The 25793-nt window shown below is 42.7% G+C and overlaps 1 protein-coding gene across 4 annotated transcripts in view; it reads right to left on the reverse strand.

Annotated features, from left to right (window-relative positions):
* tmem131 (transmembrane protein 131) overlaps positions 1 to 23990 on the reverse strand; it is a 168310-nt gene extending 144320 nt beyond the window's left edge. For 3 of the 4 annotated variants that reach the window (XM_045697496.2, XM_045697497.2, XM_045697494.2), the window contains exons 1-3: positions 23774 to 23989; positions 14257 to 14318; positions 13062 to 13102 (exon numbers count right to left, since the gene is read on the reverse strand). In XM_045697496.2, the coding sequence (XP_045553452.1) occupies positions 13062 to 13102; positions 14257 to 14318; positions 23774 to 23897 (227 nt within the window). In that variant the 5' untranslated portion in view covers positions 23898 to 23989. Of the gene's footprint in view, positions 1 to 13061; positions 13103 to 14256; positions 14319 to 23773 lie in introns of all 4 variants that reach the window. The other variant, XM_045697495.2, reaches the window with a different exon arrangement.
* Positions 23991 to 25793: the final 1803 nt, after the last annotated feature.

Raw genomic sequence — 25793 nt, forward strand, 5'->3', positions numbered from 1 at the left:
TAGGACAGGGGGGATTGGAGGAGCACAAGACCAGAGAGATAGATATAGGACAGGGGGGATTGGAGGAGCACAAGACCAGAGAGATAGATACAGGACAGGGGGTTGGAGGACCAGAGAGAAAGATATAGGACAGGGGGATTGGAGGAGCACAAGACCAGAGAGATAGATACAGGACAGGGGGGATTGGAGGAGCACAAGACCAGAGAGATAGATACAGGACAGGGGGTTGGAGGACCAGAGAGAAAGATATAGGACAGGGGGATTGGAGGAGCACAAGACCAGAGAGATAGATACAGGACAGGGGGGATTGGAGGAGCACAAGACCAGAGAGATAGATATAGGACAGGGGGATTGGAGGAGCACAAGACCAGAGAGATAGATATAGGACAGGGGGATTGGAGGAGCACAAGACCAGAGAGATAGATATAGGACAGGGGGGATTGGAGGAGCACAAGACCAGAGAGATAGATATAGCACAGGGGGGATTGGAGGAGCACAAGACCAGAGAGATAGATATAGGACAGGGGGATTGGAGGAGCACAAGACCAGAGAGATAGATATAGGACAGGGGGGATTGGAGGAGCACAAGACCAGAGAGATAGATATAGGACAGGGGGATTGGAGGAGCACAAGACCAGAGAGATAGATATAGGACAGGGGGGATTGGAGGAGCACAAGACCAGAGAGATAGATATAGGACAGGGGGTTGGAGGACCAGAGAGAAAGATATAGGACAGGGGGATTGGAGGAGCACAAGACCAGAGAGATAGATATAGGACAGGGGGATTGGAGGAGCACAAGACCAGAGAGATAGATATAGGACAGGGGGGATTGGAGGAGCACAAGACCAGAGAGATAGATATAGGACAGGGGGGATTGGAGGAGCACAAGACCAGAGAGATAGATATAGGACAGGGGGGATTGGAGGAGCACAAGACCAGAGAGATAGATATAGGACAGGGGGTTGGAGGACCAGAGAGAAAGATATAGGACAGGGAGCACAAGACCAGAGAGATAGATACAGGACAGGGGGTTGGAGGAGAACAAGCGAGAGCGGTCTCGCAGCGAGAGCAGCGGCCCCCCGGTCTCGCAGCGAGAGCAGCAACAAGACCATCTGGGCTAAAGTAAGCAGGCTATTTTATGATTTATAAAAGAGCAGATCTTCTATATTAAAATCATCAGACCGTTTAATGAAACAGAAGTGTTAATAGCCTCAATGCTGCTGCTAACAGTAGGTTGGGATGGGTCTAAGAAACACTACAGATCAACATACAGTAAAATCTAATCGACTACAGGACTAAATAGACTGTGTGTATGACAGTGCATGATCAATATAAAAGGGAGGGGTTACAAGCAAGCACCGTGTACATTAACAAATTACATCACGCTACCAACATATGAACTGTGTTATTTAAGCTGCATTAAATCATGAACATTATAAAACTTGAGTCGACCTACTTCTGAGAAAACATATTTCCAAATTCTATACTTTGCACATCTGGCAGTTCTAGTGACTTCTACTGTTGATGTTAAAAAGATACGCCCTACTGGCAATGCGCCATCATGTTCTATCTGGCACTAAGCGTTTACTGTGAACACTGAGGCTGTACCCGCTTTAAGTTACAGTTTTACTGTGAACACTGAGGCTGTACCTGCTTTAAGTTACAGTTTTACTGTGAACACTGAGGCTGTACCCGCTTTAAGTTACAGTTTTACTGTGAACACTGAGGCTGTACCTGCTTTAAGTTACAGTTTTACTGTGAACACTGAGGCTGTACCTGCTTTAAGTTACAGTTTTACTGTGAACACTGAGGCTGTACCTGCTTTAAGTTACAGTTTTACTGTGAACACTGAGGCTGTACCCACTTTAAGTTAGTTTTAAACAGTGACAAAGTGGACTACTGTGGCTATTTGATCATAATGTAGGCCAACCAGAGTAGTCTGCCATCAGAAACAATGGGGGGGGAAATGCATCCCATAATATTTTAACATGGAAATAGCTGTTCTATCATTCAGACTACAGTAGCAGCCAATGGGTGGTGTTCAATGTAGGGCTACATTCCATGAGACTTTTGAAAACAACATGCAGGGTTTGACATTAACCTGTTTATCCACTTGTCCTTCAGACAAGGAAGTGACTGAATGTTTGATGCAAGAAACTGCTTCATTATTTCATAACATTATTACAGAGAATCAGACAAATCATGCTACCCTCTGCCTATTGGCTACTTAGCTTATTCAAGCCTGTCTCAAAATACAACACTGCCCCTTTAAGACAACAACAAAAAGCTCTTTACCTGACTGGCTTTTCAAAGATGGCTAGAAATGTGCTCTTGTGGAAGCAACCACTTTGCTGACTACAAATGATCCATAACTGAGCTAATAACTCACTAACTAGCAACGGATATGAACAAACGTACACACATGGCTACATGTAGCTCTCACTTTGATCTCAAAACAAGCACATCTACTCATGACCACTCATGCTGTAAACACAGTCCAGTTCACAATGAATGGCACAGAGCCATATATGGCAATGGTCCAATTGCATATCTTTTACTGCAGATCTGATTGGTTATACGGGCTGAGTCGTGTGTGTCAATGCAATAGAATCCTACTCCGATGCGTTCTGTCCACAACAAAATCGCTTGCATAGTTCTTTTATCGCCCCCAGTATGTTGCATTGAAAGTAGCTAATATTGCATTGATTCGATCACAATTTCCACAGTAAAGGGAAACATTGATAGTGTTAACTAAAGGGGACGAAAACTCTAGAAAGTTGAGTGAAGTTCAATCTGGTGCTTCTCTCCAAGGCTGATATTTCTTTGGCGTGTCAGTCCTGAGGGAGCTTCTACCAGAAGTTTAAAACACGCTACACAGGCTAGCCAATCACAGGAAGACACTTAGGTGTCTATTGATTGGTTGAGAAATAGTCCCAGTTGTTCTTGACGACAGTGTGATCACGCTTTCCGTAGCCGATGTGAGCAAGAGCTTTAAACAAGTAAAAATTCACAAGGCTGCGCTGCCAGACGGATTACCAGGAGGTGGTTGAAGATATCCCTCTAGTGGTGTGGGGGCTGTGCTTTGGCAAAGTGGGTGGGGTTATATTCTTCCTGTTTGGCCCTGTCCGGGGGTATCGTCGGATGGGGCCACAGTGTCTCCTGACCCCTCCTGTCTCAGCCTCCAGTATTTATGCTGCAGTAGTTTATGTGTCGCGGGGCTAGGGTCAGTCTGTTATATCTGGAGTATTTCTCCTGTCTTATCCAGTGTCCTGGGTGAATTTAAGTATGCTCTCTCTAATTCTCTCTTTCTCGGAGGACCTGAGCCCTAGGACCATGCCTTAGGACTACCTGACATGATGACTCCTTGCTGTCCCCAGTCCACCTGGCCGTGCTGCTGCTCCAGTTTCAACTGTTCTGCCTATGGAACCCTGATCTGTTCACCGGACGTGCTACCTGTCCCAGACCTGCTGTTTTCAACTCTCTAGAGACAGCAGGAGCGGTAGATATACTCTCAATGATCGGCTATGAAAAGCCAACTGACATTTACTCCTGAGGTGCTGACTTGTTGCACCCTCGACAACTGTGATTATTATTATTATTTGACCATGCTGGTCATTTATGAACATTTGAACATCTTGGCCATGTTCTGTTATAATCTCCACCCGGCACAGCCAGAAGAGGACTGGCCACCCCTCATAGCCTGGTTCCTCTCTAGGTTTCTTCCTAGATTTTGGCCTTTCTAGGGAGTTTTTCCTAGCCACCGTGCTTCTACACCTGCATTGCTTGCTGTTTGGGGGTTTTAGGCTGGGTTTCTGTACAGCACTTTGAGATATCAGCTGATGTAAGAAGGGCTATATAAATAAATGTGATTTGATTTGTGTACTCAGAGCATGTGCTGACCAACTGGCAAGTGTCTTCAATGACATTTTCAACCTCTCCCTGACCCAGTCTGTAATACCTACATGTTTCAAGCAGACCACCATAGTCCCTGTGCCCAAGAAAGTGAAGGTAACCTGCCTAAATGACTACAGCCCCGTAGCACTCACGTCTGTAGCCATGAAGTGCTTAGAAAGGCTGGTCATGACTCATTTCAACACCATCATCCCGGAAACCCTAGACCCACTCCAATTCGCACACCGGCCCAACAGATGACGCAATCTCACTCCACACTGCTCACAACACACTGACCTTTCCCACGCATACAGTACCAGTCAGATGTTTTGACACTCAAAGGTTTTTCTTTATTATTAGTATTTTCTATGTTGTAGAATAATGGTGAAGACATCAAAACTATGAAATAACACATACGGAACCATGTAGTAACCAAAAAGAAGTGTTAAACAAATCAACATGTATTTGAGGTTCTTCAATGTAGCCACCCTTTTCCTTGATGATATCTTTGCACACTCTTGGCATTCTCTCAACCAGCTTCATGAGGTAGTCACCTGGAATGCATTTAAATTAACAGGTGTGCCTTGTTAAAACTTCTTCAGGATTGGTGGGTCCCCTGCGGGACGGTTGAGCTAACGTAGGCTAATGCGATTCGCATGAGGTTGTAAGTAACAAGAACGTAGACGTGATATTGGCAGAAAGCTTCAATTCTTGTTAATCTAACTGCACTGTCCAATTTACAGTAGCTATTACAGTGAAATAATACCATGCTATTGTTTGAGGAGAGAGTGCACAGTTTTGAACATGAAAAGTTATTAATAAACAAATTAGGCACATTTGGGCAGTCTTGATAGAGCACTTTGAACAGAAATGCAATGGTTCATTGGATCAGTCTAAAACTGTGAGCATACACTGCTGCCATCTACTGGCCAAAATCTAAATTGCAACTGGTCTGGAATAATACATTAGTGCCTTTCTCTTACTTTTCAAAAATGTTACAAAAAAAATACAAAAAGACAGTTGGTTTTTTTTCTTTGTATTATCTTTTACCAGATCTAATGTGTTATATTCTCCTACATTCCTTTCACATTTCCAAAAACTTCAAAGTGTTTCCTTTGAAATGGTACCAATAATATGCATATCCTTGCTTCAGGGCCTGAGCTACAGGCAGTTAGATTTGGGTATGTCATTTTGGGCGAAAATTGAAAAAAAGGGGACGAGCCTTAAGTTAATTTAAGGAATTTCTTTCCTTCTGTTTGCGTTTCAGCAAATCAGCTTGTGTTGTGACATGGTAGAGGTGGTATACAGAAGATAGCCCTATTTGGTAAATGACAAAGTCCACAATATGGCAAAAACAGCTCAAATAACCAAAGAGAAAACAGCTCATCATTACTTTAAGACATGAAGGTTAGTCAATGCAGAAAATTTCAAGAACTTTGATGAAACTGGCTCTCATGAGCGCCACCACAGGAAAGGAAGACCCAGAGTTACCTCTGCTGCAGAGGTTAAGGTCATTGGAGTTAACTGCACCTCAGATTGTAGCCCAACTAGATGCTTCACAGAGTTCAAGTAACAGACACATCTCAACATCAACTGTTCAGAGGAGACTGTGTGAATCAGGCCTTCATGGTTGAATTGCTGGCAGGAAACCACTACCAATGGACACCAATAAGAAGAGACTTGCTTGGGCCAAGAAACACGAGCAATGGACATTAGACTGGTGGAAATCTGTCCTTTGGTCTGATGAGTGTTGTGGTTGTGTCCAACCGCCGTGTCTTTGTGAGATGCAGAGTAGGTGAACGGATGATCTCCGCATGTGTGGTTCCCACCGTGAAGCATGGAGGAGGAGGTGTGATGGTGCTCTGCTGGTGACACTGTCTGATGTATTTAGAATTCAAGGCACACTTAACCAGCATGGCTACCACAGCATTCTGCAGTGATATGCCATCCCATCTGGTTTGCGCTTAGTGGGACTATCATTTGTTTTTCAACAGGACAATGACTCAACACACATCCAAGGCTGTATAAGGGCTATTTGACCAAGGAGAGTGATGGAGTGCGGCATCAGATGACCTGGCCTCCCCAATCACCCGACCTGAACCCAATTGAGATGGTTTGGGATGAGTTGGACCGCAGAGTGAAGGAAAAGCAGCCAACATGTGCTCAGCATATGTGGGAACTCCTTCAAGACTGTTGGAAAAGCATTCCTCATGAAGCTGGTTGAGAGAATGCCAGACTTTCCTCTCCAAGATGGCGTAGCAGTCAGGCGTCTTTTATCTTTGTCTTGTCGTGTCCCATGTCCCGTAAGAAAAATATATTAAAAAAATATATATCTTTGGGAAAAAAAAAATATATATATTTTTATATATCTTTTTATATATTTTTTTCTTCAAATATATTTTTTATATTTTTCTTAACCCCAGTTTCAACATACTCTCCTTCAACCCGCCTCACCCAACGTGGTATGGATCTGCTATTTTCTTTACTTAAAACCGGAACCCCCAACAGGAGCTAGCCAGCTAACTAGCTACTAGCTATTAGTCAGCTAGCCACTGCTAGCGGTCATCAGCTAACCTTTAGCCCGGACAACTCCTGCCAGTCTGCACAGCGTGATTCAACCCAGAGCTTATCGGACTCCTTTTTCTCCAGATTCCTACCGCAAGCTCTGAACCTCTTCACCTGGATTATCGCAGCTAGCTAGCTGCTATCCGATTGGCTTCTCCTGGCTAACGTCCCTGTCCCGAAGCAAGCACCAATTAGCCTGGAGCTAGCCTATGCTAGGCCCATTTCCCGGCTAGCGGAAGAGGTTCATCAGCCACTCCTTGGGCTACTATACCTATTTTGCCAATTGGCCTGGACCCTTTTACTACACGAACCCCTGCCGATCCATCACAACTGGTCTGCCGACGTAACCGCACAAGGGGGCTACAACAGACTTCTTCCGTCGCAACGTCCCTCTAAGGCCCTTCTTCTAGCCTGCTAGCCCCGGCGCGCTAGCTGTCTGAATCGCAGTGTCTCCAGCCCATCCAGCTACTCATTGGACCCTATGATCACTCTGCTACGCATGCCACTCCCTAATGTCAATATGCCCTTTGGTTAGTGATTGTCTTATTTCACTGTAGAGATCTCCAGCCCTGCTCAATATGCCTCAGCTAACCCTCGTTCCACCTCCCACACATGCGGTGACCTCACCTGGTTTAATTGATGTCTCTAGAGACAATATCTCTCTCGTCGTCGCTCATTGCCTAGGTTTACCTCCACTGTATTCACACCATACCTTTGTTTGTACATTATACCTTGAAGCTATTCTACCGCGCCCAGAAACGTGCTCCTTTTACTCCCTGTTCCAAACGTACAAGACGGCCAGTTCTTATAGCCCTTAGCCGTACCCTTATCCTACTCCTCCTCTGGTGATGTGGAGGTTAATCCAGGCCCTGCAGTGCCTAGCTCCACTCCCATTCCCCAGGCGCTCTCATTTGTTGACTTCTGCAACCGTGTTAACATTAAAAGCCTCTTCCCTAAGTTTGTTTTATTCACTGCTTTAGCACACTCTGCCAAACCGGTTGTCCTAGCCGTATCTGAATCATATCAAATATCCATCCCTAACTATAACAGAGTTCTGTCTTAATATCCAGGTCTGTGCCCAAACGATTTGAGCTTCTACTTTTAAAAATCCACCTTTCCAGAAACAAGTCTATTATACATATATAAATATAAATAAATATATATAATAACAAGTCAGAAACTTGCTATGGACTTACTGCCCAACAGCTGTGCCCTGGACACCATATGTGAATTGCTTGCCCGCCAGCTATCTTCAGAGCTCGTACTGTTAGGTGACCTAAACTGGGACATGCTTAACACCCCGGCAGTCCTACAATCTAAGCTTGATGCTCTCAATCTCACACAAATGATCAATGAACCCACGAGGTACAACCCCAAATCCGTAACCATGGGCACCCTCATAGATATCATCCTAACCAACCTGCCCTCCAAATACAACTCCGCTGTCTTCAAACAGGATCTCGGTGATCACTGCCTCATTGCTTGCGTCCGTAATGGATCTGCGGTCAAACGATCACCCCTCATCACTGTCAAAAGCTCCCTAAAACACTTCAGCGAGCAGGCCTTTCTAATCGACCTGGCCCGGGTATCCTGGAAGGATATTGACCTCATTCCGTCAGTAAAAGATGCCTGGTTATTCTTTAAAATTGCTTTCTTCACCATCTTAAATAAGCATGCCCCATTCAAAAAATGTAGAACCAGGAACAGATATAGCCCTTGGTTCACTCCAGACCTGACTGACCTTGACCAGCACAAAAACATCCTGTGGCGTACTGCATTAGCATTGAATAGCCCCCGCGATATGCAACTTTTCAGGGAAGTTAGGAACCAATATACACAGGCAGTTAGGAAAGCAAAGGCTAGCTTTTTCAAATAGAAATTTGCATCCTGCAGCACAAACTCCAAAAAGTTCTGGGACACTGTAAAGTCCATGGAGAATAAGAGCACCTCCACCCAGCTGCCCACTGCACTGAAGCTCCACAATAATTGAGAATTTCAATAAGCATTTTTTTTACGGCTGGCCATAATTTCCACCTGGCTACCCCTGGTCAACAGCCCTGCACCCCCCACAGCAACTTGCCCAAGACTCCCCCATTTCTCCTTCACCCAAATCCAGATAGCTGATGTTCTGAAAGAGCTGCAAAATCTGGACCCCTACAAATCAGCATGACTAGACAATCTGGACCCTCTCTTCCTAAAATTATCAGCCGAAATTGTTGCAATCCCTATTACTAGACTGTTCAACCTCTCTTTCGTATCGTCTGAGATCCCCAAAGATTGGAAAGGTGCCACGGTCGTCCCCCTCTTCAAAGGGGGAGACACTCTAGACCCAAACTACAGACCTATATCTATCCTACCCTGCCTTTCTAAGGTCTTCGAAAGCCAAATTAACAAACAGATCACCAACCATTTCGAATCCCACTGCACCTTCTCCGCTACGCAATCTGGTTTCCGAGCTGGTCATGGGTGCACCTCAGCCACGCTCAAGGTCCTAAACGATATCATAACCGCCATCGATAAGAGACAATACTGTGCAGCCGTATTCATCGACCTGGCCAAGGCTTTCGACGCTGTCAATCACCACATTCTTATCGGCAGACTCAATAGCCTTGGTTTCTCAAATGACTGCCTCGCCTGGTTCACCAACTACTTCTCAGATAGAGTTCAGTGTGTCAAATCGGAGGGCCTGCTGTCTGGACCTCTGGCAGTCTCTATGGGGGTGCCACAGGGTTCAATTCTCGGGCCGACTCTCTTCTCTGTATACATCACTGATGTCGCTCTTGCTGCTGGTGATTCTCTGATCCACCTCTACGCAGACGACAACATTCTGTATACTTCTGGCCCTTCTTTGGACACTGTGTTAAAAAACCTCCAAACGAGCTTCAATGCCATACAACTCTGCTTCCGTGGCCTCCAACTGCTCTTAAATGCAAGTAAAAATAAATGCATGCTCTTCAACCGATCGCTGCCCACACCCGCCTGCCCGTCCAGCATCACTACTCTGGACGGTTCTGACTTAGAATATGTGGACAACTACAAATACCTTGGTGTCTGGTTAGACTGTAAACTCTCCTTCCATTAAGCATCTCCAATCCAAAATCAAATCTAGAATTGGCTTCCTATTTCGCAACAAAGCATCCTTCACTCATGCTGCCAAACGTACCCTCGTAAAACTGACTATCCTACCGATCCTTGGCTTCAGCGATGTCATTTACAAAATAGCCTCCAACACTACTCAACAAACTGGATGCAGTCTATCACAGTGCCATCCGTTTTGTCACCAAAGCCCCATATACTACCCACCACTGCGACCTGTATGCTCTCGTTGACTGGCCCTTGCTTCATATTCGTCGCCAAACCCACTGGCTCCAGGTCATCTATAAGTCTTTGCTAGGTAAAGCCCCGCCTTATCTCAGCTCACTGGTCACCATAGCAGCACCCACCTGTAGCACGCGCTCCAGCAGGTATATTGCACTGGTCATCCCCAAAGCCAATTCCTCCTTTGGCCACCTTTCCTTCCAGTTCTCTGCTGCCAATGACGGGAACGAATTGCAAAAATCTCTGAAGCTGGAGACTCCTATCTCCCTCACTAACTTTAAGCACCAGCTGTCAGAGCAGCTCACAGATCGCTGCACCTGTACATAGCTCATCTGTCAATAGCCCATCCAACTTACCTCATCCCCATACTGTTATTTTCTTTCTCCTTTGCACCCCAGTATCTCTACTTGCACATTCATCTTCTGCACATCTATCACTCCAGTGTTTAAACTGCTAAATTGTAATTATTTCGCCACTATGGCCTATTTATTGCCTTACCTCATTTGCGCACACTGTGCATAGACTTTTTGTTATTTGTATTGTGTTATTGACTGTATGTTTGTGCCATGGCGGAGTGGGTTGTGCCATGGCGGAGATCGTTGTGGGCTATACTCGGCCTTGTCTTAGGACGGTAAGTTGGTGGTTGGAGACATCCCTCTAGTGGTGTGGGGGCTGTGCTTTGGCAAAGTGGGTGGGGTTATATCCTGCCTGTTTGGCCCTGTCCGGGGGTATCATCGGATGGGGCCACAGTGTCTTCTGATCCCTCCTGTCTCAGCCTCCAGTATTTATGCTGCAGTAGTTTATGTGTCGGGGGGCTAGGGTCAGTCTGTTACATCTGGAGTATTTCTCTTGTCTTATCCGGTGTCCTGTGTGAATTTAAATATGCTCTCTCTAATTCTCTCTTTCTCTCTTTCTGTCTTTCTCTCGGAGGACCTGAGCCCTAGGACCATGCCTCAGGACTACCTGGTATGATGACTCCTTGCTGTCCCCAGTCCACCTGGCCGTGCTGCTGCTCCAGCTTCAACTGTTCTGCCTGCGGCTATGGAACCCTGACCTGTTCACCGGACGTGCTTGTTGCACCCTCGACAACTACTATGATTATTATTATTTGACCATGCTGGTCATTTATGAACATTTTAACATCTTGACCATGTTCTGTAATATCCACCCTGCACAGCCAGAAGAGGACTGGCCACCCCTCATAGCCTGGTTCCTCTCTAGGTTTCTTCCTAGGTTTTTGGCCTTTCTAGGGAGTTTTTCCTAGCCACCGTGCTTCTTTCACATGCTTTGCTTGCTGTTTGGGGTTTTAGGCTGGGTTTCTGTACAGCACTTTGAGATATCAGCTGATGTACGAAGGGCTATATAAATACATTTGATTTGATTTGATTTACTCCATGTGTAACTCTGTGTTGTTGTTTGTGTCGCACTGCTTTGCTTTATCTTGGCCAGGTCGCAGTTGTAAATGAGAATTTGTTTTCAAATAGCCTACCTGGTTAAATAAAGGTGAAATAAGATAAAATAAAAAGACTGTTGGAAAAGCATTCCTCATGAAGCTGGTTGAGAGAATGCCAAGAGTGTGCAAAGCTGTCATCAAAGGCAAAGGGTGGCTACTTTGGTACTGGGATGTGTATTAAAGTAATAAATAGTGAAGTATTTGGTCCCATATTCATAGCATGGAATGACTACATCGATCTTGTGACTACAGATTTGTTGGATGCATTTGCTGTTTGTTTTGGTTGTGTTTCAGATTCATTCAGGATTGTCAGTAATCATGGTAGCGTCCACATGAATGTGGAAGTGTTTATATACATATTGTGTTCTTATTTACAATAAAAAGGACTCCAAATGACACAATACATTATTTACCATTAATTTCTATTGGGCACAACATAATCTGAAACAACCGAAGCAAACAGCAAATGCATCCAACAAATCTGTAGTCACAAGATCGATGTAGTCATTCCATGCTATGAATATGGGTCCAAATACTTCACTTTTACTGCACATATGTGAATTTGTTTGGATTCCTAAAATGGGGCCACTATGTACAAAATGTGCTGTAATTTCTAAACGTTTCACACGATATGTATGAAAATACCTTCCAATTAAAGCTGACAGTCAGCACCAGTATTCAGTGCCCCCTGTAATTATTGAGACAGTGCAGCATAGTGTTTTCTTCTTTTGGCTCTATACTCCAAAAGTTTGGATGTTAAATCAAAATGTTGGAGTATAGAGTCAAAAGAAGAAAACACGCTACACTGTATATAACTAAATACTGGACACATCTAGACCACTGGTTCTATTCAATCCACATCTACTGGCAGATTCCTGTAATACACATGGTAACAAGCTAGGTCATTTATCTACTGGCAGATTCCTGTAATACACACGGTAACAAGCTAGGTCATTTATCTACTGGCAGATTCCTGTAATACACATGGTAACAAGCTAGGTCATTTATCTACTGGCAGATTCCTGTAATACACACGGTAACAAGCTAGGTCATTTATCTACTGCCAGTTTCACATGTCCTGTAATACACATGGTAACAAGCTAGGTCATTTACCTACTGGCAGATTCCTGTAATACACATGGTAAAAAGTTGCGTAACACATTTAACAAACTAAACATTAAAATACTGGTATAGAACTAAAAAGTCAAACCGTTCTTACGAAAGAAGATAGCAGTTAGAGTGTAGTAGAACTGCAGTTATTCTGCCATTACCGCGTCCAAAACACCACAAGCGACTGCAGTTATTCTGCCATTACCGCGTCCAAAATACCACAGCGACTGCAGTTATTCTGCCATTACCGCGTCCAAAACACCACAAGCGACTGCAGTTATTCTGCCATTACCGCGTCCAAAACACCACAAGCGACTGCAGTTATTCTGCCATTACCGCGTCCAAAACACCACAAGCGACTGCAGTTATTCTGCCATTACCACGTCCAAAACACCACAAGCGACTGCAGTTATTCTGCCATTACCACGTCCAAAACACCACAAGCGACTGCAGTTTCAAAACTGCAATCTTTTTTTTTTTTTGTAAAGGCTGTCAGTGCATCAGGTAATTTATCTAACTGCAGATTCACAACTCCAGTAACAAACACGGTAATAAGACAGGTAAGTTTATCTAATTGCAGATTCACATCCCACAACAAGCATTGCATGGCCTTTCTAATGTGAAACACATGCTGGGATGTGTCTGTTTGTAGGTCCAACTGGATAATTGAGGGGGGGGGGGGACGAACATTTGATTGAAGAAGCCAAAAATAGACAACTTACCTTTTTCGATTATATAAACTTAGATCAAAGTCAGACTCTGTCTGCAAAGAGAAGAAAACAATCATGATACGTTTTAGTAAAGCTTCTGAAAGGCAACAAAAGTTGATGTTAAAAATGCAAAACTTGTTAAAAATCAGGAGAACTTATTATCTTTGAAGTGTGAAACAGGACTGTATGTGGAACACAAGTTAATATATGAGTGAATATGGACTGTATGAACTCCAAAAACATATTTAGAGCCTGTATATCAGCAGTATTCCCCACTGGCAGGGCATCTCTCTGACTCAGTAATGAGTATCCTTCTGTATGAATGAGTGGGGAGTGTGTGTGTGTGTGGGAAGCTGCCAAGTGAGCGAAATCCAGTGTAGGCCAGTTTGATCTACTATCTATCAGCGCTTCTTTCTGCTGGTCAAAATTAAACCATGTCTACATCCCCAAATGGTACCCTATTCTTTATATAGTGCCCAGAGCTCTCTGGTCAAAAGTAGTGTACTATATAGGGCCATAGGATGCCATTTGGGATGCACCCCCATGCCACCAGGATAGAAGAAATGTGAGATACAACTGTTTCTATGTCCCAAAATGGTACCCTATTCCCTATGTAGTGCCCATAGCACTCTGGTCCTAAAGAATGCTCTAGAATAGAGTAACCTGACGACTCACACTAAATTATTATCGCTGCTCTGTCTTTCGTTAAAGACTTCAGTCTGAGACGGCCATCATCGAAGTAGTTTATGGCGACGAGTGTCGTCGTACTAAAACAAAGTCATCAGCGATCGGAACGTCTCTAACCAAATCAGAGTATCAAAACCAACGACACGCTTTCAAACCGCCGCTTTAACCATGTGTGTTCTGGCTCTGGCCCAAAACCATCGGTTTCTGGACCAATCAGACGTCCCTGAATGTGTCCGCATTCGGTGGAGGAACGAAGAGGTACTCAGATTGAGGAGAAGAAACTAATGTGGACGTGATGTTGTGTTTGGCTGGAGCAAGGAGTCTAGGTAGCCAGGCAAAGGAATAGGATGCATTTGGGAGGCAGCCATGGCTCTTTCTATACCAACTAGTCAACCTACTACACAATAACAGACAGCTTTACTGAGCCGGTACAAACAGAGGACCCTCCAGTCAGAAAATTAACAAGTATTTTCACAAAAAAAGGTGAACTGGCTGCTTAAAGAGATGAACTGTGTCTTACCTGTAAGAGACTTCCTTCTCCAAAGTGTAGCACCTCGAGGATTGTGTCTGACTGTATAAATGCTGTGAAGACAAGAGAAATACTTCAAATGAGTCAGGAGTTACATGTCACTTCCAGGGTTCATTTGGACAACAACTACTATCTCCCTGGAAGCAACCTGGTCTCAAAACATTTCGTATTATTCTGTATGTAAATCCGAGACACTCCATTTATTATGATATGTTACAAGTTTCATTTGGTATGTATTCAAATTGTGGATGTCCATCACCCATTTCGTATTACATTACGAATTTGCAAAATGTATGATGAAAGGGTTAGGGGAAAGGTTAGCTAACATGCTAAGTAGATGCGAAGTAGCAAAAAAATGAAAAAAACATTGTAAGTAGTCGAAAAGTTTCTAATTAACCTCTCTAGGGTAGGGGGCAGTATTTGCACGGCCGGATAAAAAAACGTACCCGATTTAATCTGGTTATTACTACTGCCCAGAAACTAGAATATGCATATAATTGTTTCATTTGGATAGAAAACACCCTAAAGTTTCTAAAACTGTTTGAATGGTGTCTGTGAGTATAACAGAACTCATATGGCAGGCAAAAACCTGAAAAGATTCTGTACAGGAAGTGCCCTCTGACCATTTCTTGGCCTTCTACACTCTCTTTATTGAAAACTGAGGATCTCTGCTGTAACGTGACACTTCCTACGGCTCCCATAGGCTCTCAGAAGGCGGCAGAACGTTGAATGATGACTTTGCAGCCCATGGCTGAAAAACAGTAGCGCATTTGGTAAGTGGTCGATCTGAGAACAATGAGACGGGGGCGCGCGTGCACTTGAAGAGTCCATTTTAGATTTTCAGTCTTTGAACGAAAACAGGGTTTCCCGGTCCGAATATTATCGCTTTTTTACGAGAAGAATCGCATAAAAATTGATTTTAAACAGCGTTTGACATGCTTCGAAGTACGGTAATGGAATATTTAGATTTTTTTTGTCACCATACGCGCCGGGCGCGTCACCCTTCGGATAGTGTCTTGAACACACGAACAAAACGCCGCTGTTTGGATATAACGATGGATTATTTTGAACCAAACCAACATTTGTTATTGAAGTAGAAGTCCTGGGAGTGCATTCTGACGAAGAACAGCAAAGGTAATCCAATTTTTCTAATAGTAAATCGGAGTTTGGTCAGGGCTAAACTTGGTGGGTGTCAAAATAGCTAGCCCGTGATGGCCGGGCTATCTACTCAGAATATTGCAAAATGTGCTTTTGCCGAAAAGCTATTTTAAAATCGGACATAGCGATTGCATAAAGAAGTTCTGTATCTATAATTCTTAAAATAATTATGTTTTTTGTGAACGATTATCGTGAGTAATTTAGTAAATTCACCGGAAGTTTGCGGTGGGTATGCTAGTTCTGAACGTCACATGCTAATGTAAAAAGCTGGTTTTTGATATAAATATGAACTTGATTGAACAAAACATGCATGTATTGTATACCATAATGTCCTAGGAGTGTCATCTGATGAAGATCATCAAATGTTAGTGCTGCATTTAGCTGTGGTTTGGGTTTATGTGACATTATATGCTTGCTTAAAAAATGGGTGTCTGATTATTTCTGGCTGGGTACTCTGCTGACATAATCTAATGTTTTGCTTTCGTTGTAAAGCCTTTTTGAAATCGGACAGTGTGGTTAGATTAACGAGAGTCTTGTCTTTAAAATGGTGTAAAATAGTCATATGTTTGAGAAATTGAAGTAATAGCATTTCTAAGGTATTTGAATATCGCGCCACGGGATTCCACTGGCTGTTGAGTAGGTGGGACGATTTCGTCCCACATACCCTAGATGCTAAAGTTGTCCGTGAGGAGATTCAAACTCGCAACGTTTGGGTTGCTAGATGTTTGCGTTAAGTAACCATATCATACTAATTTGGTGTATATTTTAGATTTACTATGTTACGTCTAATCTATGAGACCAGGCTGCTGGAGATGGATCTGAATCAGACATGCAGGCAGTGTCCCAAGTGTCACCCTGTTCCTTTACAGTAAACTACTTCTTACCTAGTGGACCAGACACCTATGGGCCGTAGTCTAAAGTAATGGTACCATAAGGGAATAAATAGGATGCCACTGCCATTTGGGCCACACTAGCCCGAGTTCCAGGGTGAATTGGCCAAGTAACTAGTAGCTCCCTGGAAATGGATCCGATTCAGAAATTCAGACATGATTAACCCTCCAGTCACAAAGAGTTGTGAGGAAAGAAGGAATGATGCAAGCCTGTTGACAGAATTTCCTCTTCACATCAACATAACCTGATCAGATTTTCAGACCAACATTCAGCAATGGTTTGCATGTCAACATTCAGCAATGGTTTGCATGTCAACATTCAGCAATGGTTTGCATGTCATCATATAAACTCAGCAAAAAAAAGAAGCGTCCCTTTTTCAGGACCCTGTCTTTCAAAGATAATTAGTAAAAATCCAAATAACTTCACAGATCTTCATTGTAAAGGGTTTAAACACTGTTTCCCCATGTTTGTTCAATGAACCATAAACAATTAATGAACATGCACCTGTGGAACGGTCGTTAAGACACTAACAGCTTACAGACGGTAGGCAATTAAGGTCACAGTTATGAAAACTTAGGACACTAAAAAAGAGGCCTTTATACTGACTCTGAAAAATACCAAAGGAAAGATGCCCAGGGTCCCTGCTCATCTGCGTGAAGGTGCCTTAGGCATGCTGCAAGGAGTCATGAGGACTGCAGATGTGGCCAGGGAAATAAATTGCAATGTCCGTACTGTGAGACGCCTAAGACAGCGCTATAGGGAGACAGGATGGACAGCTGATCGTCCTCGCAGTGGCAGACCATGTGTAACAACACCTGCACAGGATCTGTACATCCGAACATCACACCTGCGGGACAGGTACAGCATGGCAACAACAACTGCCCGAGTTACACCAGGAACGCACAATCCCTCCATCAGTGCTCAGACTTTCCGCAATAGGCTGAGAGAGGCTGGACTGAGGGCTTGTAGGCCTTTTGTAAGGCAGGTCCTCACCAGACATCAACGTCGCCTATGGGCACAAACCCACCGTCGCTGGACCAGACAGGACTGGCAAAAAGTGCTCTTCACTGGGGTAAAGTCATTTTCTCTGATGAATCCCCTTTCCGATTGTTTGGGGCATCTGGAAAAAAGCTTGTCCGGAGAAGACAAGGTGAGCGCTACCATCAGTCCTGTGTCATGCCAACAGTAAAGCATCCTGAGACCATTCATGTATCGGGTTGCTTCTCAGCCAAGGGAGTGGGCTCACTCACAATTTCGCCTAAGAACACAGCCATGAATAAAGAATGGTACCAACACATCCTCCGAGAGCGACTTCTCCCAACCATCCAGGAACAGTTTGGTGACGAACAATGCCTTTTCCACCATGATAGAGCACCTTGCCATAAGGCAAAAGTGATAACTAAGTTGCTCGGGGAACAAAACATCGATATTTTGGGTCCATGGCCAGGAAACTCCCCAGATCTTAATCCCATTGAGAACTTGTGGTCAATCCTCAAGAGGCGGGTGGACAAACAAAAACCCACAAATTCTGACAAACTCCAAGTATTGATTATGCAAGAATGGGCTGCCATCAGTCAGGATGTGGCCCAGAAGTTACCTGACAGCATGCCAGGGCGGATTGCAGAGGTCTTGAAAAAGAAGGGTCAACACTGCAAATATTGACTCTTTGCATCAACTTCATGTAATTGTCAATAAAAGCCTTTGACACTTATGAAATGCTTGTAATTATACTTCAGTATTCCATAGTGACATCTGACAAAAATATCTAAAGACACTGAGGCGGCAGACTTTGTGGAAATTAATATTTGTGTCATTCTCAAACCTTTTGGTCACGGCTGTATTTGGCTATGGTGTATGTAAACTTCCGACTTCAACTGTATACCCACATGGGTGATTGAAAGATGAACTGAGGTCAGTTGTGGTAATGCACCTTATAATTAAAGTTAAATGCCAATCGTCATAAAAAGTCCAAAGAAGAAAAAGAAACCTTGGAAGGAGGAGAGATGACTAGAAATTATTCAGTATACCGTTTTCTTTGTGGATTAATTGTCTGAGTAGAGGACTTTGTGCATTTAAGGTAAAATAACAACCCAATGTTTATATCCCAGGACAAATTTGCTAGAAACAGCAAGACAGTGAACTCACTCTCTCTCTCAGACACAGCCCAGCCTCAGGCCTGGCACAGCCCAGCCTCAGGCCTGGCACAGCCCAGCCTCAGGCCTGGCACAGCCCAGCCTCAGGCCTGGCACAGCCCAGCCTCAGGCCTGGCACAGCCCAGCCTCAGGCCTGGCACAGCCCAGCCTCAGGCCTGGCACAGCCCAGCCAATGGTTTGCATTATCCAAATCAAGAACAGAAACAGCGCAGCATTCATAGTGACGTCAGAGACCTCTCAGAAGGCACAACAACAATCATCAGGTCTGTGTCTGTGTGAAAGAACATGTGATCTACAGACCAAGACGTTAAGTACTGCTCTGTTCTAGTGTACAGACTTGCAGAGGGACAACCCAGGTTACCGAGCCCAGACATCTCAGACAGAGCTATGACAGCCTACTTATTACAGTAATACTAAATTATTAACCACATTAGGCCTACATTGACAATAGCGTAAAAAAAAAAATAACTATTCCTATTTAAATGACAATTCAATGACAGATTCAACAAATGAGGAAATGAATTGTCACACCCAGTTAGGACTGAGAGGCACTGCCCTCTGCAGCTGCTTCCCTAACTCAACATGAGTCACTGCTGGTGTAATCCTGAAGGGTTTATGACACACAAAGTAACCGCGACGAGGGCAAGGGACCCGCCCCTTCACCTGTGGCGTGATACACCTGTGTGAATCACACCATACGCCTAAACTAGCCTACAAAGCCTTTTAAATGAATGACTAATTGGTATTCAACAGATACAACAAGACTTTCTCGCTTCCCATCAGAGGCATCACAATATTTGTCTCTTCTTCCTATGTAACACTACTAGCCACCTACCAATGTCAGGAAATTAGCTTTAGCTAACCCAGATTGGTTCCCAATCTCCCATCCAAATAACTAGCTACTAAGAAGCTGCCATTTCAGGCTATGAATGAGCACATGCACACAATAATGCGATTATTGTGGATAGTCAGGTTAGAATAATTGTTTAAAACGTTTACATGTTTTGCAAGAAGAATGATTTCCCTAATAATCCTGTTTCCATGGACACATCTAAATATCAGGCTATTGATGGGGACTTTTTATAAAATGCAGAAAATATCCAATCAAAAATAAACATACTGTACCAGTCAGTGACCATGATATTTTTTGCAAAGACTTTTTTTTGATTCTGAGTTCGGATATAGATCGTTTTTATGTGAAAACTATTTATATATATATATATGATGCATTCTTTCAGCTTTTCCAAAACTCACTTCAACTCGCGCATAAGAGGGAGGCTTGTGCTACCCAGTGCTGGCAAATGCGCAGATCAAATACACCGCTGGAACGACGATTAAGCCGTTTACATGGCGAAAGACTGCTCAGAAAACCAGGTGTTTTAATCAGCTTACTTCGACCTCACAACGATTAAGATAAGCAGAGTACGGTGTTTACATGAATAATGATGCTATAATCCACCTACTGCCATAAGTCTGTTTAATATCGAATTACACTATATATACACACACACACCAAAGTATGTGGACGCCCCTTCAAATTAGTGGATTTGGCTATTTCAGCCACACTCGTTGCTGCCAGGTGTATAAAATAGAGCACACAATCCTTACTGAAGAGCTCAGTGACTTTGAACGTGGCACCGCCATAGGATGCCACCTTTCCATCAAGTCAGTTCGTCAAATTTCTGTCCTGCTAGAACTCACCCGGTCAACTATAAGTGCTGTTATTGTGAAGTGGAAACGTCTAGGAGCAACAACGGCTCAGTCGTGAAGTGGTAGGCCACACAAGTTCACAAAAAAGAACAGCAGAGTGCTAAAACGCGTAAAAATCATCCGTCCTCAGTTGCAACACTCACTACCGAGTTCCAAACTGCCTCTGGAAGCAACGTCAACATACAAACTGTTCGTCGGGAGCTTCATGAAAATGGTTTCCATGGCAGAGCAGCCGCACACAAGCCTAAGATCACCATGTGCAATGCCAAGCGTCAGCTAGAGTGGTGTAAAGCTTGCTGCCATTGGACTCTGAAGCAGTGGAAACGTGTTCTCTGGAGTGTTGAATCACACTTCACCATCTAGCCTGTCTAACCATCTTAGCTGGCAAGGTTGGTAGACTTTAGAAAAGCAAGCAATAACTAAATAGGACTCACATTCCTTTCAATCTCTTATCCAGATTTGAGGAGAGATGCATATTTAGTTTCATGAAAGACAAAAAAAAAAAAACTACCAGTCAGGAGGAAGGAGACAGCTCAAGAGGTATGCTTAGATATGCAGAAAAATATCTTGGCTCTAGATTACAGGGGAAAAAAGCTGTTTCAGCTGTGGGAAAAATGGCCATGCCCCCCCTCCAGACCACCCCCTAGCCATCCTCACAGCTCACCTTGTAACCCCTCAGATTTGTTAGGGTGCATGTCGCCGCTGCTTTCCATGGTGTCAAGGTATGGTTTTTAATGAATGCTGATGGCCCAAACATAAACGTCTTGTCCTCTGATGACAACTACTTTCTATGCCTCATCTGCACAATCTGACTTTTAAAATTCCCCAACCAAACTAGCTAGATGCAGATTAGATTTTTAATGACAGTTTTGATGCCAAGGAGCCCGGGCCCAGATCTTTTACACAGAAACGTCTGTAGAATCCAAACGGTTAAAGCTACAAACTATTAAAAAGCCATCTTAAAGCCGAGACTCACGAACACGCATGTTTTGCCCTTTGACCCTCACAAACTATACCAGAGTCGTTAGAAGGTAAGGAGTTCTTCTGCCCACGAGAACTGTTTTCTCCAAGATCCAGGATTGGTACAGGGTTTAAGTTCAATGTTCTAATTCAATTGTTAAATGCTTTATTGACAAATAACACTGTCATTAATATAAGGAAAGGAGGGTTCGTGTTTAATGTCACACCATCTGTGTTTTTGGTTTCAACTCAAATATTATATTGAATGTAGTCTACCTATTCTGTGTGTGTTAGCGTGTTTAAAATTGCCTTGGTTGAGAAGGTAGGCTACCGGAAGTGGTGCAGGTCTAGTGGAGGGTAAACACAAGTAAACAATGTTTACCCACCTTTTTCAGACAAAATGCATTGAAAGTATAGGGGAGCGTATACAGAGTTTACCAACCTATTTTTTATTTTTTTTTACTGCTAACGGTAGGCCTGTTTTAAGTTCCTGGTAATACACACGGTTGCCTAGTCTAGTAAATTGACCTTGTGTGTTAGGGTGACCGTCCTTAACACACAAGGTCAAGTTTCAGCCCCATTTCAGGTGTCCTAACTTTTCAGGCTACAAAAAAATAAAAGATAAGGTAAATTTGTCAGCAAGACGCCTTTGGTGTTTTGTAACTGATGTCTATTTACATTCATCAAATGGCACAAGTACACATGCAGTATGGATGCTGGAATTATTTTTGGAGTGGATGAACATGCACAAGTAGCCTACTTTTTTTGAAGTGATTTGTTTGACAATCAGATGAAAATATCATGACTGGTTGTGTTCATGCCACATTAAAAAGGTCATACATTTTTACTGTTTAAATTACTATTACAATGTTGTGCACTCAATACAGAGCCCCCCCTCCTCCATGGTGTAATTAGCACTCTGGTGTTACTAAATATAAGGACTGGACATGGAGATAAATGAAAAGCTGATGAAAAGCTGATTTTTGCTGGGATCTCCGGACTGATCGGGTTAAATAATCCAACCAGTCGTTGCTGTCAGGCTCTCTGTTACAGTAGCTTGCTAGCTAGCTAGCTAGCGTTTCACAACTGAGTTAGCTCAACGTTAGCTGCGAGCTAGCTGATTTAGCTAACTAGTCAGAAGATAACTTCTAGAGAATATTGTTGACACAACGTTTCTAATTTGTGATCATTCTCTACAATTACTAGCTAATTAACTAGTATCTTGATAATTTGTTTGACTGATAACTTGAGTTTGATGTCAGCTAAGGACAAATAGCTACCGTAACTTGCTAACGGCGTTACCTAGGTAACTGACCATCGTAGTTAGCTATAGTTTATGCTAGCAAAATGTCGGTTCATTATCACCCAACTGACAACATTATCTGCCGAGCAACTATTTGAAAAATATACATTTACTAGCCACCTAGCTAGTTAAAAATGGTCTAACTTCTCAAGCTAGCTAGCGTAACATCATAACAGGGTGTCCTTACTGACATTACCGGCTGGCTAAGTCATGCGAAGACAAGCCAGGGGCTATTTTGACTTGTACAGTCGTCGCTATCTGGTAATCTCTAACGTTAACTAAACCTAGCTAGTTAGTGAAGTTATCAAGCTAGCTTACTTAGTTGGCAAGCTAGTTAGCTACTGTGTAGTTTACCTAGTTAGCTGTGTCTAACGCAGAGGTAGTAAAACAGAACTGAGTCCATAATATAAACTAGCTGTGTCCTAACCCATAAGGTTAGAGGTAGTAAAACAGAACTGAGTCTATAATATAAACTAGTTGTGTCCTAACCCATAAGGTAGTAAAACAGAACTGAGTCTATAATATAAACTAGTTGTGTCTAACCCATAAGGTAGTAAAACAGAACTGAGTCCATAATATAAACTAGTTGTGTCTAACCCATAAGGTAGTAAAACAGAACTGAGTCTATAATATAAACTAGCTGTGTCCTAACCCATAAGGTTAGAGGTAGTAAAACAGAACTGAGTCTATAATATAAACTAGCTGTGTCCTAACCCATAAGGTAGTAAAACAGAACTGAGTCTATAATATAAACTAGTTGTGTCCTAACCCATAAGGTAGTAAAACAGAACTGAGTCTATAATATAAACTAGCTGTGTCCTAACCCATAAGGTAGTAAAACAGAACTGAGTCTATAATATAAACTAGCTGTGTCCTAACCCATAAGGTAGTAAAACAGAACTGAGTCTATAATATAAACTAGCTGTGTCCTAACCCATAAGGTTAGAGGTAGTAAAACAGAACTGAGTCTATAATATAAACTAGTTGTGTCCTAACCCATAAGGTTAGAGGTAGTAAAACAGAACTTAAGTCTATAATATTTGCTAGCTAGAATCATGGCGTTAACTAAGTCAGCAAGCAAATGTTTGTTTTCTGTGTTGAGTTGGCAAGTTCACTGTAGGTAACCAACTACCCATATAAAGCAATAAGCCACCAGAGACGATGGAAATAAAAAATAATTGTTCAGACCACCAACTAAATGACCTAACCAAAGAAGTTAACTAGCTAGCGACACAAAAGTAAATAGTGGCTCCCTTGCTACAACCAAGCTAGAGTAAAATCTAGAAGATATTTTATCACGCCAGGAATAAAAAAATAAATAATGTTTGTTCACCTTGTTTGTTCGCCTGCGCCGTGTGTATAAAAGTAATAAATAAAACCCGCAGGAATCCTACGCATGATAATTTAGTTTTTGTTGATGAGTGAAGAATACTCTGTGCTCTTCCCCGGCTCGCCATGCTGTTGTGTGTCTCCGTATCAGTGTGAAGGGGGCAACTGCTTGCATGTACATATAAACACCGCTACAGGAGACAGAAAGATCTCTCTACTAGCTAGTGAAAGCGACAAAGCCCCTGCTGGAAGTCTGTCAGAAAGCAGTGCAGTGCATATAATAATTATTGTAATTTCTTAAACTCCTGTAGCGCTTTTCAGAATATAAATCTCAAAGTGCTTCATAAGCAAAGAACAAACATACAAAATATAGCTGCGAGAAGCAATGAACGGGGTTCACATGATGACAAAAAAGTACAAAAGATCAGTTAGATAACAAAGCAAGTACTCTATCATATGGGAACTTATTCCTTTATGTTCAATCATGAGTCTAAATACAACATCTGGAGTGAATCTGATGTATGGTTCATGAGGAAAATATGATTTTGAGCGTAAGCGTTACATATGCAAATAATTAGTTTGAATAGTTTCCTTGTTTTTTTTAGATACCAATACCAAGTTAATCTTAGGCACGTCCATGATAGCTATGACAAGTTTCAAGTTGAAAGGCCACTGTGGAGTGAATTTACAGTGGTTTAAATACACACGTAAAATCAGATTATTGATTTGTCAATAACTTAGCCATCTTTTGACAAATCCCTCAGTTTTTCTCAAACTACGTTAAGATATGTACCATGGCCCGACATTCCATTGGTGTCATTTGGACTTATGTTTCATGAGAAGAAGATTTGAAGTATTTTTAGCATATTAGCATATGTGCTAATATGTATCTACTTGTATAGTGTGGCCATCTTTGAATGCATCAACATTATTTTCTCAAACTCTTTAGGGACTATTGTGATGAGTCCAAAGACCAAATTTGAAGTGAATCTGACTTTTAGTCCAGGAGAAGAAGATTTTTTATTAATATTTTAAGCAGTAGCTTTACGTAGTCACAAAAGGGAATTGTTAATACTTTCCTTATTTATTAAGATATCAATGCCAAACTTAACATGATTTATCAAAAATCTATCCTGACAGACATTATGGGTCTTTGAGGCAAATTTGTTCAACATGAGAAAATACACCTACATACAAAGTTTCAAGTCTCTAGTCTAAGTTAAATGGGGCAGCAAATATGAGGGTTTAAGTGAGACTGCTTATAACAGCGCCATCTATAGGCCAATCGGTGCCATTCATTTTGACCAAATTACTCATGGCCTTTAGTTTCTGTGTGCCAAATTAGAAAGAAGTTGCCTTCTTATGCTGGAGTTGTTTGACCGTGTCAAGACAAAAAAAAAAAGAATACAAACAATATATTATGACAGGTCAGGTGAACCAATAGAGGCCAAGTCTTTGAATGTTGCATCCTCTGCTGATGTTCATGGCTTGAGCGGAGGGACCTGGTCAGAGGATGATAGATGGTGGATGATGGGAGTCTGCTGATGATTTTGTACAGGGCAAGTCTGAGAACCATGTCATATAACCACTGGACTTCTCCTCTTCCATTCTGTGAAGCATGTTGGTTAATGCCTCGGCAGCTCTGGGCACCAGAAAGCTCACCACACAAAGTTCAGAATTGTAGCCAGTTGTCCTCACTACGAGCCCTCTGCCTCAGCACTGTATTCCTCCATCTCCCATTCCTCTCACGCCTCAAGTGACTCCTCACATAATGTTCTCAAAAGATCATGAACTGGCAGTCAGGTGAAACAAAAGCTGATACTGTGTCCAGATGTATTTTTTTTCAAACAAAAACATTAGCCAGCTAATTAGCCAAAACCAAAAAGAGTTGACCTGTCAGTCAATCTGCAAATCCATGGCTCAAAACCAGCAGATAGATACAGTACCAGTCAAAAGTTTGGACACATCTAGTCATTCCAGAGTTTTTCTTTATTTTTACTGTTTTCTACATTGTATAATAATAG

The sequence above is a fragment of the Salmo salar genome, chromosome 16 (assembly GCF_965601325.2).
Source record: "Salmo salar chromosome 16, fSalSal1, whole genome shotgun sequence".
In the NCBI taxonomy this organism is placed as follows: domain Eukaryota; kingdom Metazoa; phylum Chordata; class Actinopteri; order Salmoniformes; family Salmonidae; genus Salmo; species Salmo salar.